The sequence below is a fragment of the Heterodontus francisci genome, chromosome 7 (assembly GCF_036365525.1).
Source record: "Heterodontus francisci isolate sHetFra1 chromosome 7, sHetFra1.hap1, whole genome shotgun sequence".
NCBI classification, from domain to species: domain Eukaryota; kingdom Metazoa; phylum Chordata; class Chondrichthyes; order Heterodontiformes; family Heterodontidae; genus Heterodontus; species Heterodontus francisci.
The window spans coordinates 83967789-83983611 of record NC_090377.1 but is presented as its reverse complement, the minus strand read 5'-3'; the positions used below and the strand labels follow the sequence as shown (position 1 = coordinate 83983611).

The window sequence follows — 15823 nt, the reverse complement described above, 5'->3', positions numbered from 1 at the left end:
ACAGGTTACTGGTGATAGTTGAGCCTAGGTAGGTGAACTCTTGAACCACTTCCAGAGCGTGGTCGCCGATATTGATGGATGGAGCATTACTGACATCCTGTCCCATGATCGTTTTCTTGAGGCTGATGGTTAGGCCAAATTTATTGCAGGCAGCCGCAAACCTGTCGATGAGATTCTGCAGACACTCTTCAGTGTGAGATGTTAATGCAGCATCGTCAGCAAAGAAAAGTTCCCTGATGAGGATTTTCTGTACTTTGGTCTTCGCTCTTAGACTGAAAGAGTGGTGGGAGCAGATTCAATAATAACTTTCAGAAGAGAATTGGATAAATGCCGGAAGGGCAGGGGGAATTTGCAATCCTATGGAGAAAGGGCATGGGAATGTGACTAATTGTTTACCTCTTTCAAAGAGCTAGCACAGGCCAAATGGCCTCCTCTGCTGTATCATTCTGTGATTCTATGACAGAAAACCATAAATATTGGTACATCCCTGTGGCATCCTCATTTCCTAACCCAGATATCTGTTTCTTTTATCGCTTCTCTAATTATAATTCTTGAATTCATTACCTAACTGAACGACATAGCCTTCTGCCCCTTGACAGGTTACTTTACTGTTTGGATATGAGAATTATGAGAAATAATGAGACAACACTCAAAGCCCAAATTAAACACTGATGTTTTTACTATGTTTGGTAGGAATACCAGTTAATGATACAATACACCTGTTCGTCACAAATACCCTACAAGGAGTTATAGATATGATCACCCAGCGAACGGTCATTTCCTGTTGATCATACTCTTCAGCAACTGACCAATTTGCTTGGCTAAAGCACCAAATCACTCTTTGCAATGATTTTAAACCTTTCTTTCCAAGGTGGGCAGGATGTTTCATTGACAAGATCCTACTGAGTTATCAAAATCCACCTTAATCTACAATTGTCCAATGAGGCATCTAATTAATTGTTCAAACTATGATATTAGAGACTGCCTTGATGCTGAGGATATGTTTACATTTCCTTCAGTAATTTCATCACCCCTTGTGGATGTTACCAATGCCTTAAGAGTTCTTTACCAGTAAACACAATAGCAACTACACTACCATCTACGAGGCACAAGTCAGGAGTGCAATGGAATACTCTCCACTTAACTGGATAGGTGCAGCTCCAACAACACTTAAGAAGCCCGATACCAGCCAGGACAAAGCAGCCCGCTTGATTGGCACCCCATCTACAAACATTCACTCTCTCCACCACCGATGCACAGTGGCAGCAGTGTGTACCATCTACAAGATACATTGCAGCAATGCACCAAGACTCCTTCGACAGAACTTTCCAAGCCCACGACCTGTACCACCTAGAAGGACAAGGGCAGCAGTTGCATGGGAACACCACCACCTGCAAGTTCACCTCCCAGCCACACACCATCCTGACTTGGAACTATATTGCCATTCCTTCATTGTTGCTGGGTCAAAATCCTGGAACTCCCTTCCTAACAGCACTGTGGGTGTACCTACCCCACATGGACTGCAGTGGTTCAAGAAGTCAGCTCACCACCACCTTCTCAAAGGCAGTTAAGGATGGGCAATAAATGCTGGCCTCGGCAGTGATGCTCACATCCCATGAATGAATAAAAAAAAAACTTCCTTTCCTGGTCTAACACACATTTTAAAACCACAGGACAATTAAACAATCCAAGTCACTTAAATTATTGTTGCTTGGTGAATTAAAAAGTTTATCTGATAAAGCATATTTAAAAACATTCTTGTAAACTTAGTTTCTCTGTATTTCAAAAGCAGGTAAACTCTTGACATCATTAATCACCATCAGTCTGTGTCACTCTCTGACAGCTTTTCAAAAAAATTGGATGACTTAGGACAGCTAAATTAGCATTCTAAAACATGTTCAGTCTCTTATCTTTGTGTTTCCAGACACCTTGACTCCATGTTTTTGTGTATATGAATCTTCTCCAAAGTTCTAACTTGGCATCAAAACAAAACATAGCTTTGAAGTATGTCTGTTTATTGGTTTCGACTCGATTTTTACAACATTTCTGCTTTTCGCCAAGCATTCCATAGCCTTTAAGTGTTTTTCACCAGTAATTCTGTTTACCAGTAATGAAATAGCTTGCAGCTATTAACAGCTTATTTTAGCTTGAAAAGCCCTTTTGGCCTTCCGGGCCATACTTGGTCAGTTTTCTGTACACCTTTGAGGCCTACTCGGGTCTGCAAAAAAAAAACCCAACCCGAGCCCGACAGAACCACATCCTACCCGAGCCCAACCAGACTTACCGTCCTTTTTTCACTTTGTTGCTGATCTGCACAAGCTTAAAAAACTGTAACAAAACCACCTTTCTAGTCAAAAAATTACATTAACAGTGGAACCACTTATCTATGATAGAGCGTGTCCGACCCGGCCCGACCCGAGCCCAAATGCCCGACATGAACCCGACACATGTCATCTGGTCCCGTTGTGTTCTTACTATGCAGCATAGCTTCCTGTATTTCATTTAAACTATTGATGCTCCTGGATTGGATAGCCTTACAAGTCTCAAACATAAATTTCGATTAAAATATTATTACTGTCTCTTACATAACATAGTTATAGCATGAACCACCATCCACCTTTTTTTTTAAAAAAAACTAACTTATCATGGAGTAATAACAATTCAGCAAAAAAGATCTACCATTTACAGCCACTCCCAGGATTAGTGCCAATATTTAACCATAGAATATTTTCAAGGAAATGAGTGTATTGCAAGTATATTTTGTGCAATGGCCATTTTTTCATTCAATTATAATGCATTTTGTCTGTGTATTGAGATGGACAAAAGGTAGGCTGAGAATGAGTGGAAAGAAAGTTTCCTGCAATTTGGAACACACTGGCCATGATTTTATTTTTTGCTGGCAGCTATTAGTGTTGGTATTAAGTCTCATCTAATCTTCCCAATGATTGCTCTTAGTAAATATTCACATGCTACTAGTTGACAGCGAAGGCCAGGGCTCAGAGAATGGCATCAACAGTCATTTATCTACACTTGGCCAATGGCCAATAGAAACCACAATTCTTAGAAAATGGTTTTATCTCCACAACTGTAACTAATTGTCATTGATCAGAATCTGTAAACTGTACCCAACTGTTCCTCATCCATGCCAGGGGACTGTGACTGGAGGTGAGAAAATTTCCATTGTCTTCTTCTTTCAGACCAACTTTTAAAAAAAAATCGCAAGTTAGTTTCACAGCTGACAGGTGCTGACATTGCAATCAGCGGTTTCTCAACTTCGGACAGATTCGGGATTTTCCGGTGGGCTTTTAAATAAAAGTTGGAAGCAGTTGGGAAACTGCTGTTCCCGCTTCAGCACCTGTTAGCTGAGAAACTGACTTGTGATTTTTTTTTATAAAACTGAGCATTTATGCTGTCTGCAACTGTCAGAGAGGGTTGGGGGTGGGGCTGGGGGCAGAGAGAGAGGGAAAGATGGGCAGGGAGAGAAAGGGGAGCAGAGAGAGAGAGAAAGAGGGTTGGGGGAGACAGAGAGAAAGAGAAGGACAAAGAGAAAAAAGGGGGGCAGAGAGAATGAGGGGGGACAGAGATAGAGAAGCAGGCATAGAGAGAGAAGGGGAACAGAGAGAGAAATAGGGAGACGGGGGTGGATGGACACAGAGAGCAAGGACGACAAGGGGGGAACACAGAGAGGGGGAACACAGGGAGGGAGAGAGAGAGAGAAAGAGTGATCAAGATCACTCCTGACAGAATGACATCTATCCATAATATTCTGCATCACTACAAGTGAGCAGGCAAACATTGATTACTGATTACATTGATTATCAAAGAAAACAAATTTAATTATTGCAAACCACAAAGTAAGTCATAAAACTTGTTTTGCTGTGCTTTCTCCTTTTAATTTTCTGTCCCATTTTCCTATTGTAGGTTTTGATTCCCATACTGTACACTCTGCTCACTACAATTTAAACAAAGAGAACCCAGATGGACAGCTGGATGAGAGCATCAATGTGGATGGCAAATCTCCTCCGGACTCTGGCACTGCATTTGGAGCTAATGACCCTGGAAAGCCAGCAGTCAGGTTAGAAAGGCAGCAATAAATTTGAAAGAAAAAAATTGTAAATCTGAAATTAAAACAGAAAACACTGGAAAATCAGCAAATCAGTTGATATCTGAAGGGAAACGTCAGGCTATGATGTTTTGAATATGCTCCCTGAACAGTATACACTCAAATTTATAACTTCCATTTTCTCTTCTCAGATGCTGTATTATCCAGAGCTTTCTGCTTTGTGTTAAAATGTGATATAAAGCATATGTTAGTAAAGCAGAATTGCATCTTTTTATAATGGTTTTTGGAAGATATTTTTTGTCAAGAAGCTTATAAATGATGGCATAATGAATCAATTACTACTATTTGACCATATTGCTAAATTACATAAACCCATGCTTTTCAGATCTCTCTCCACATTCCCAGTTTTATATGTGAGCACAAACTCAACTTCACTGACAACAAATCCCCCTCTTTTGTTACTCGAATAAAAGTTCAGCTTGTACAAACTGTGCACCACTATTATGTGTCTCCTTGGTTTTCTTTCACTTAATGTCTTGAAGGTTTTTCTGGTTTGAGCTTCCACAATGATACTTGCCAGGTCAGACTGTTGACAACAATGAGATTTTATGGTGGAATAAAGCTGGAACACAGATTGAAATTAATGGAGCTGACCTTAGTTTTACACAATGAGGAACATGACAAAATGTTCCTCTTTCAGCAAATTTCAATAGTCTCATAAGAAAGTAACTGACAATTAACTGATCACATCCTTGTTAGTACACAAAGTTCATTGTTACACAAGGACAGGTTTGGTATGGAATTTGTGCCAAAGGCCTGTTCATTGCTTGTTAGAATGAGACTGCCTTCAAAAGTCTTTTCACTTGCTTTGTTCCAATTATACCTGATAATTTTGAGTCGAATGTGTTCTTTCCACACTTGCCATGGGAAAATCATAGAATCCCCTCTGGATTATTCTGTTTTATTGAATAGTTGTTCTTAGTGTAGCCAAATTCATATTTTTAATAGCAATCTGGCTTGAACATTAGTGAAGTCATGAGATTTACACAATATGTGGGGTTTAATTTATAATTGTACTGATGATATTATAGAATAATGACTAAAATCTCTATTTTCCCAGGAGCATTCTGTGACAAAACTTAAATTATGTTTCACTATGATGTCTGTCACTGTAATTCTGAAGCCTTCATTTTCATTCCAAGTAAGTTGGCAATTTTAGTATTGGGAAGATAGCGTGCTTGATTTTATCTTGACCAAATCAATATCAAAAGGCTGACACCAATTTTAAAGGGGCCTATTGCTTGGCGGCCGAATAGTCTGCCTGTTTCAGGCCGTAGGAGCTTTTAATATACAAATCAAACCCCCAATTTCCATCTGGTAGACATCAGGGCTGAACATGTATCATACATGGTTGTAAGGCCCTTTTTACTGGCAATGCAGTCACTAAAATGAGTAAATTTTCAATTATTTTTGTGGGGCAGGAGGAGCAGGAGTGCTTTCCCAGATCCAACAAATGTAATCTGGACTTTGGATCCCCTGGACTCCCCTCACTACACAATCGTGCACCCATCCCCCTGACCTCTCCCAGGACTTACCTTGCTGCTGGCAGAGTGGCTTCTTAGCTGCCTGATATATCACTGGGTTGGACCCATTGAGTGCATCAATTTGCCTTTTTGGGTGCGGGTAGGTCACCGGTTCTATTTAAATGAGGCACAGGCCTCAAAATGCCTGTCTTTGCTCTTTGGTCTCTTTGCTCTCACTCCACTGGCTGGCGGTCCAAAGTTTGAAATCTACCCCAGAGGACATTACCTGAGTGAAAATAATAACCTCAAAATTCAGCACAGTAATATGATGTTAGAAAATGCTTTGAACCTTTTTTTCTACATTCTGCTTCCATGAAGGTTTTTCTAAAAAAAAGGATATGAGTTGTTACGAGAGTGCTTCTATTTTTTGTAAAATATGTTTTTTAAGGACTTGTAGTTGAATTATGGACATTGATTCATCTGGAAACTTGAAGAGATTCTGAACTTTGTGTTTTTTTAAAAGAGGTCACCAGAAGGTTTCCTGAACTTGCTTATAAACAAGCCCTTACTGGATGGCACCTGTTTTCAGATAAAATACCAACAGAGAGCTTCTTGTTTTGACTTGGAGAAGATGTTTAAAGAGAAATGACAGGTCAAGATTTATAGTGGTCAGGAGGCTTGACTTCTGGAATGGTTTTGGTTTCACTTTGAATTGTTACAAAAGACAGTTGGTTTTTGCCTGCCAGAAGAAGACAGCTCATCTCTCTCTTGAAAAGAAACCCTGCTTGTCCAGTATGTCAGTCTCCCCTTTCCTCCTGTATTTGAAGAAACCCTGCATATCAAATATGTGAGAACTGAAACCCCTGTTGTTGCATTTCTGCTGTATGGCCTGTCTGAAACCTCTGTAGCTGCATTTCTTGGAAAGTCTACCCAAACTGATCTTCAACATTGCCTGTAAAGAACTTTTCTAGGAAGATCCCAGTGACAGCCATCTATACACATTTGGGGCACCAATCCAAAACAAAGGATATCTTTCCATATCTTTTTCTTTCTTCAAGAATTAGCAAGTATTCAGCCTAAGTGTTTTTGGTCTGTTTTTTGTACCACATCTCTAAACAAAAATCCCTTTTATTTTTCCAGTTGTGTGTGTGTGTGTGTGTGTGTGTGTGTGTGTGTGTGTGTGTGTGTGTGTGTGTGTGTGTGTGTGTGTGTGTGTGTGTGTGTGTGTGTGTGTGTGTGTGTGTGTGTGTGTGTATTAAAGAAACCTGATTGGTGTGTTTTATTCTGGGAAAAAGAGTATATGATTGACCGTATCAGTAAGTGGGAAAATTTAAATATATGTTGTGACCTGTGGAGAAGTGGGATTAGAATAAACAGTGCACTCCTCCTGCCTCAGTCGTAACTGAGTACAGTGATGAACACTGTTTTTAAACTGAAGGTTAGTAATTTAGCAGGAGTGGAAAACTAGTGGTATTGGATCAGCTGCCCATTATAGACCCAATCATATGGGCTGAATAATGGGTATCCCCACCAAAGGTTACTTGCCTAGTACCACCATAAATGCAGCCTTACAGCAGTTATTACATAACTATATTAACAATGTCTTAACAAATTGTATTAATCAACTCTGAGCTTTAATTGTCACACTCTGTAGCCTAGAATGTGGACCTCAACTGGAGTATTGTGTTCAGTTCTGGGAACCTCACTTTAGGAAGGATGTATAGGGATTAGGGAGGGTTCAGAAAAGATTCATGAGAATGGTTCCAGGGATTAGGAACCTCAGTTACTTGGATAGGTTGGAGAAACTGGGGCTTTTCTCCCTGGAGATGAGAAGATTAAGGGAAGATTTGATAAAAGGAATAGTTGACTGGTTCAGTGGGTGTCTTGGAGACAGCAATGCAGATGATTTCCTCCATCAGGGTTTCTGATTGTAGCCGAAGTATGCAAAGGTGGTCAGTCAACAGGCAGAGTTCGAAGCTTGTAAGCTGAAATGGAGAGAGACAGAGAGACCCCCCATTTAGGGTCTGCACGTGTCAGAAGCTTCTCCTTGCTGCTACAGAGAAACACAAGCTTAAAAGCACAGATGGGGAGGGGTTTGTCACACGACAGTCACTCAATGATTCAAACATAGCAGTTAGCAGTATTTCTTCTTGCTAAAAGAACTGGTAGTTCCCTTAAACTTCCTGGGTCTTGGTTCTTGCTGGGATATGAGCAGCCATTTTGTCTCCCTCCTCACAAGCCTTGCACTGTAGGATACAGTGTTACAAATTAGGTGGCCATCCTAAAGCTGCCAGAAAAGTCATCCTTTTAGCTGTTCTTTTTAAAATGTTTTAAAATATATATATAAATTCAGATCTCTAGTTAGTAGATTAAAGAAAATTATCATTCAACAAAACACATTGGTGTAACAATGGTGTCAAGCTGCTTGAGTGTTGGAGCTGCAGTCATCCAGGCAAGTGGAGAGTATTCCATCACACTCCTGACTTGAGCCTTGTAGATGGTGAACAGGCTTTGGGGAAGTCAGGAGGTGAGTTACTTGCTGCAGAATGCTCAAGCTCTGACCTGCTGTTGTAGCCACAATATTTATATGGCTGGTTCATTTAATTTACTGGTCAATGATAACTCGCAGTATGTTGATCATGGAAGATTTAGTGAAGGTATGCCATTGAATGTACAGATGAAAGAGGAGATACAGGAAGGAAACACCTTTGAATTAAAGAAGGAAAGAACTAGGACAAATGGAGAGACAGACACCACAATTAGAAAGGTGCGAGCCCTACATAAAGACAAAGAGTAGCGAGAGGAATTCATAAATAAACAAAGAATTTGAGACAACTGCAGGAAGAGTGAAACAATTTTATTGTTTACTTTCCTCCAGGATAAACTTCATAGGCGATCAAGTTATATACAACAGTTGAAAACAATGGCCCATTATAGGGCAAATTGGACAGCAACTTCTGACATCCGCACATGTGCAGTTAAGTGCAGAAATCCAAAGTTGCTATCAGAGATGCTCTGCTCCTCCACAGAGTGCACTGTTGCAGTCCTCGCCAATCAACTCGGCATTGAAATGACTGCAACAGCATGAACTTGCTATACTTTCCCACTTGTTCTACACTAGAAACAGTTGTAGAAGTTAGGACTGGATTATTCAGGAGTAAGTGAGTGTTTAATGGTATGACAATTATGGCTGAACAGCCTCTTTGGACCTGAAAAATGATATTATAACTGTGGCTTCTCATTCCCTCAGAAGAAAATTAGCATTGGAGACTTTAAAAAGAAGTAATTAAAACACCTTTTACTTAATTTGCCAGTCTCTCTCATCTCTCTCCATCCCAATTGTATTCCCCAATCTTTATTTTTCTTTTTGGAAATCATTTAAATCTAATTTATATTTCCTGCTTTCTGTACATCCTTTAAATCTAATTTATATTTCCTGCTTTATACTTCCTTGTTTGAACTCTGCATGTCTCAGTGAGGATTTTTCAGTTTGATTGATTGAAGAGCCTAGTGTTCCTTGCCCTGTTCACAGATGCCACAAATGTCCTGGAACAGATGCTGATTAGAAGAAGTCTGCACTCTAAAGCCAATCAAAGCATTGTGGATAGCTATCAGCGAGGTGAATGGCAAGTGCCATTCCTTCACCACTGACAGCCAAGTATGGGCCATTATAATTGTACACTTGGGTAAATGAAGAAACCATTTTAAGTGGTAACTTGTGAAAATTAAGTATAGAATTTTATATTTTTGGTAATAAAAGTTAAGACGAAAGACGAAAAATGCTAATGTACAAACTAGTTAAGTATCTAATTAATTTCACAGTTTGAGCTTTGGAACAGGCACAGCAGGACAAACATTTTCCAAATAATTTTAGCCAAATGTGGTTTCACTAGAGAAGTAACTGGGTTATATACCCAGGAGTTCTCTATGGTGAACTGCAAAATAGAATAAATCTACAATGTAAAGTAAGACATCTGTTCGCCTCTTACAAACATTGCCCTATTTTATGTTGGGAATTGTCAGGCTCCCCTCTGTTGCCAAAGGATATTAGTTTCCTACTGTGACCAGGGATTAGACACCCAGACCTGTTGAGCATAATTTAAAGAAAACAATACAATTGATGCTCCCTGCTTGGCAAGCTAAAGAATCAAGGTGGAAGGACTTCTAATTAAATTTGCTTCTCGAGGTGATAACATTGCTCACATTGTGATTCTACCAGCTGATTCTATCTTATAAAGAAATGTACTTTTTGAAAAAGTGAAGTGAACATAAAGAATAGATTGACACTCTGACTACTTCAGCAGAAGTATTATTTTGCATGTAGAAAGTTGTGTTTTCAAACTAAGCCTTTTTAGGCTCCATGTAGCACAATAAGAAATGTGACAGACTTGTTATAATAAAAGCAAAATACTGCAGATGCTGGAAATCTGAAATAAAAACAAGAAATGCTGGAAATACTCAGCAGGTCTGGCAGCATCTGTGGAGAGAGAAGCAGAGTTAACGTTTCAGGTCAGTGACAGGCTTATTACTAGGTTCTTCAATATAGATGGTCAGGAGGTTGGATGAAATGTCATTAACAGCATTTAAGAAATTATTTCATTTTTGAAAAATTGTTATTGAAATAATTACAACATTTTCAGATGTGCTTTCTCTGAAAATTAAATATGTAAATTTATATATACATAATATATAAAGCAAACACTCAAATGTGTCTATTTTGAGTTATTTAAGACTTTTCAGCAGTTAAGGAGGCTAGCTATTTAATGCAAACAATGTGACACAAATCCATTTAACTACTTAATGCTTTCTCACTAAGCACACTGAAAGTGATTACATTTTTGATAGCCACAATGAGGCAATGAAATTTGTAATTGTCATAGACAATTTTCAGCAATTCCATGTTGTTAGCTTTTATTTGTTTTAAATTATGTACACAAAGCCATTATAATATCACATTTTTGGTTTTGTTGTAATTTAGCTTATTATTTCCAATTGACATATTGAAAGGCAGGGATCTTGCTTTAATGTACTTGCTGCCCAGCAAGAGTGTCTCATTTCTTTCTGCAGGTAAGTCAGCAAATTTTTGCGAACTTTTGTTATGAACTATTCAAAGAACTCCTCTGTAGTGTTTCCATTATTCCCACAGAAGGCAATTTAGTATTTAGAAAAGATGACCAAAATTATTACAAATAAACAGTAACTGTGCACTGTTATTAACTGTACCAAAGATTGGGGCACTTGCTGGTAGCAGATGTCATATTGTGATTGTACTGCTAATAGTCGGTTTATAAAAATATTAAAAACTTCATTCACAAAATTTTTGTCCATAACGTTTTAGACGTCACACACTGTCTAATCCAAAAATCTTTGCCACGTTTGGAAAAAGTATAAAGAAATGTTCAAATGCTGTAACGAAAGAAAATACAGAGATAAAAGTTTCTGTCTATTTGCACCAAGAGATGTGTGTAATTGGGGCTAAAGTAAATATCCAGCTTCAAAGATCAAATTTGACCCAAATGTGTTATGCACATAATTATGTTATGCCTGAATTTCCTTTACCTTTAAACCTGTCTATCGATCACTGCAGCTGAATACTTTTCAGCTTATTATAATGGCTCAGCCCCAATGTTAAGGAGTCGGACACAGGAATTTCCTGGAATTGCACTGGTTCAAAACAACTGTAAAATTAAACCCAGAATTTCAGACACAGCAACAAACAAAGCTATTTTTGCTGGTGGTTTGATGTGTTTATTTTAATATATGAAATCTGAAATCTGCATTGTATTTTCTGTTTCTTTGAATGCATTTTTATGGCTTCAGTAAGAGTTACATTAAAAATGGAAAAGCTTCACAATCAGATGTGCCTAATGTGCATGCATGATTGTTAGATGGCTTGAAATTTGAACTTTCATACCTAAAGAAGGTATAAGTTTTACACTTTCTGATTGTTCACATTGATTTCTGCAAGTTTTTTCTATTCGTTCATGGGATGTGGGCATCACTGGCTGGCTATCCCGAATTGTCCTTGAGCTGAATGGCTTGCGAGGCCATTTCAGAGGGCATTTAATAGTCAACTACATTGCTGTGGGTCTGGAATCACATGTCAGCCAGACCAGGTAAGGACGACAGATTTTCTTCTCTGAAGGACATTCGTGAACCAGATGGGTTTTTACAATAATCGACAATGGTTTCATAGTTACCATTAGACTAGTTTTGTTCAAAATTCCAGATTTATCAATTGAATTCAAAGTTCACCATCTGCCATGGTGGGATTCAAACCCATGTCCCCAGAGCATTAGCCTAGGCCTCTGGATTATTAGTCTAGTGACATTACCACTACACCAGCGCATCCTCTTTGCATTGATATTTATGCGCTGGTGTATGCTGATAAGGTTGCCAGGAAATTTAAACGTTAATTGACATTGGCAAAATGGGTGCACGATTACGCCCCCACAGGAAATTCCACCCCATAATGTTTGCAGCATCCTAATTGTGGTGTAAATGTGAACTTGACTCACTCTAGGGGAGCAACTCGTTCATGTAGAACTGCTTCTAGAAGGACTATGCAGACTACAACAATTCCTGGAGGCAGGCAGTGCCATGGGCCGCTACCTGTGCGGCTCACATGGCATTGTTCAATGCTAACAATGAGGAAATCTGCGCATGTTGCACAGGTAGTGGCCCATGATGCTGCCTGCCCCTGGGAATCAACGTAGGTCTGTATTGCACTGCCAGAAGAAGTGCTACACAAACAAATTTCTCCCCCTCTGCGTTTACTTAATATCTGTTAGCCTTTGGCCTTTAAGGGACACACACTCACACTTTTGCAATAAAATAATACATTGGCATGTATTTTGCAGGCAGCAACAACTTACATTTGCCCACAGACCTTCTATGAGCTTTTGCTTTGGAACTTGTGGTGATTAGAATTTCATTTCAGCACAGCACCCTTTTCAAGGGATCTGTGACATGCGTAAACAGGGCAAGCAATGTTGTGTCTCCTTAACCAATCTGATAGAATTCTTAATGAGCTGTGCAGAGTCTAAATCAAGAAATATATGTTAGAATAGTTAATTTGATGTCAATTCATGTACAGTAAGTGAAATAGAAAGAGAAGGAAAGATGGGATTAAGAAAAAGAGGGAAATGAAGCAGAAAGAAAATGTGGGAAAAAATCTTCTTTAAAAACCCCCAAATAATTTAAATTCTGAAGGAATGAGACTTCACACTTGTAAAAGTTAATTTTCAGTACCAGTGAGGTTGTTTGGCAGTAATTAAGACTTATCATGCCATTAATATCCCACTTACACTGGAATGGACAAGCCCTAACTTTTTCTGGTGAGTTTAGTGGGTATTTAGCAGGTAAGTACTGCAACTTCACACTGTTTCATGTTTTTCAATGGTAAGTTACTCAGTGAAAAACTGTTATAGTGTAGCTTCTGGAGGGGCAGAGCAACTCGGAACAGCAACTTCCTGATTTGTGCACTCATGCAGATGCCAGAAGTTGTGGTTTGAGCATCAATAGTATCACTGTTATTAATGTAAAAACTGGCTGTAGAATTTTACATGGCATTATGTACCTCTCATTACAAGAGTTATATTTGAAGAGTTGGGAATTCTCTCAGTGTCTAGACTGACATGTTTGTTGGATCTTGCTGTTTACAAATTGCCAGCTGTATTTACATAAGTGACTACAGTTGTAAAGAAAATAATTCAATTCATATGAAGCATGTTGGTATGTTTTGAGGACATGATGTGTGTTATATTGGGCCACATACCACCCTTTTGAGTTGCTACACGGCCTACTAAGGCCTTAAAATGGTGGGTAGGAAGCATGTGCCATATATGGTAAGGACAAATGAGAGGCATCTTTACCTATGCCTGAAGCAGGTATTCAGCTCCTTATTTGAATATTCAAAAGGCTTGATGCCTGCTTCCGGTCCCTGCTGCAATTTTGGTTTGGAAAACCATCCCTAAGCATCACATGAATTAAAGAAAGGAAAAAGTATAAACCACAGTCGCCTCTGCTCCCTGGTCCCAAGATCCCTAGCCTCAGGCAATCGGGTCCCTGATCTTCCTCCACAACCACTGACGTTAATACTAAGGCCCAATCCACTTAGCTGTTGCTGCTTCCTCCCGCAGCACCACCTTCATTTTGATGAGGTCTGTGGCCCAATATCCGGGGCTCATCGGACCTCAATATTTAGGCGAAGAAACACACACGAGAGCAAGAATGCTTATAATCCTTGACTGATCTTATCAATTGCACTTAAAAAACAGCAGCAAACTCTTACCTTATTCAGTGCTTGTTTAACTGTAATTAGACTTTGTGACTGAAAGGGGGACAGATTCATTTTTATGACTGAATAATATATTATCCAGTGCAAGTTATAACGCTCCTCTCCTCCTCTGACAGCAAGTCATCTGACTTATTCTAAGCAATATGTCAGGCAAGCCCCTCCACCTGCCAAGACTGAGGCACACATTATTTTGCCACATGAACATTGAAACTTAAAATTGCAAGCCTCTGACTGGAAGGACATTGGCATAGTAACAGACAGTGTTGGAACAAGGGGATCCAGTCGTTGCTTCCCCAATACACACAAAAAGTGGTCAGACCAGTATTAGTCACATGACTGACTGACTGTTGGAGTTTTTTTGAATTTGAACTTCCAAGAGGGAAAGACATCAGAAGGTACTTTTCTCCTGGATTGTGAACATCTCTCTCCTCCCTGCTCTCATCTCACTCTCACCAGCTTTGGAAACCACTGAAGACATATGAACCCAACGGGAGAAAAGTCCCCTACAGTGAACAAGGTTTAGGAAGAATACTGGGCCCCAACAAAAAGTAAGAACTGTCTACAATCAAGGACTCTGTGACGAGCTGGAAACACAGAAACAGTAGCAAGAAACCTCCTTTTAGAGACTGCCTCAAACCTCTCCATTTTATTTTTCTTCTGCTCTTTTCTGTCCCTATTTGCATGTGTGTATCACATGTGCATGCTAGCGTGGGCGCGTCGTATACCCGTAGGCGTTAACCGTATTAGAGTTTAAGTTTAAGGTTTAATAAATTTCACTTTTCTCCCGTAAACCAACGAAAGCCTGTTTATGCTAATTTCTTTGCCTTATAATTGGAAAGCTGTGAACAAGGATTCACAAAGTGGGAGTTTAAAACGCAGTGTGTTTAAAAATAAGACCCTGAAACAATAAGACCAGGTGAAGACAGTAACAGACCCCTAGATACCTTTCTCACCTGGTCATAACAAATACCATGGGAAATCCATTTTTATTATAAAAATGGTGTTTTTAACATATATTTCCTGTCTGCCACGCTACAATTTCCTGCCTGTCACACATGATCATAGTTGAAATATTCCTAGGCAAATCTTTTCTGTCAAATTTGCAGCTCATTCAAACTTGTTCCATTCAATTTAGATCTCTTCCACCATATTGATTTATTTTCCAATACAGAGCAGAAATAAAGATGTGGAGCAAAATTTCCTCTAATTGGCAGAAACATTTCTAAACAATTATTATTACAATGATTAAGCTAATAGAAAATGTGCAGTTTGTCTAGTCACTCACTAACTTAACTTTTGTGTCTCTTGTACTCGAACTCCAGGTTCATTTGTTCTCTGGCTACAGTTACTGACCAACTCTAACCTTCTTGCTTTTTAACCTTTTACCTGATTTCTATATTTCTATGCCCTGCTGGCCAACTCTTGGCCTATCCACGCACCCAAGTGAATCCTTACTCGTGATAGTGACTCTGCTTTTCTGACCTTCCACCTGATTCTTATGCCTTCTAAGTTGATTCCTGGCCTGACCTCTTATCTATTAATCCACTCCATAAAAATAAACTCTGGCAACTCTCCTATATCTTTTTTAAAAAAACAAAGATTTATCATGCTTCATTGACTGCGAACACTTCTAATCTTACTGCTTCCACATAAGCCTCAAAATCATGCACTATTCTTACAACTGCACACAATAAACCAATACCATACCTTATTTATCCAATTACTGTATTCCCTTATCAGCAGACCTTTTGACTTCTTCCTGATTAAGTTTGATTATTAGTGTGCACCCTCGTTCCTTTTTTTTTAACAGCCTCTTGTTTCCAAGCAACAAATCTGTTGTGCAGCCCTGGATCTAACAATCCCCGATTTCATCTCTTCATGTTAAGGTCACATTGTTCAGCACCAGATTTCTGATTTTCTATGCTGGAAACTTTAAAC

The 15823-nt window shown here is 39.2% G+C and overlaps 1 protein-coding gene across 6 annotated transcripts in view; it reads left to right on the top strand.

Moving 5' to 3' along the window:
- Positions 1–15823, top strand: part of pde1a (phosphodiesterase 1A, calmodulin-dependent) — a 615382-nt gene that overhangs the window by 142601 nt on the left and 456958 nt on the right. For all 6 annotated transcript variants that reach the window (XR_010975386.1, XM_068035559.1, XM_068035558.1 and 3 more), the window contains exon 2: positions 3922–4075. Coding sequence is in view for 5 of the 6 variants with exons in the window: in XM_068035559.1 (XP_067891660.1) it covers positions 3922–4075 (154 nt within the window). In the remaining variant the exon portion in view is untranslated. The remainder of the gene's footprint in view (positions 1–3921; positions 4076–15823) is intronic.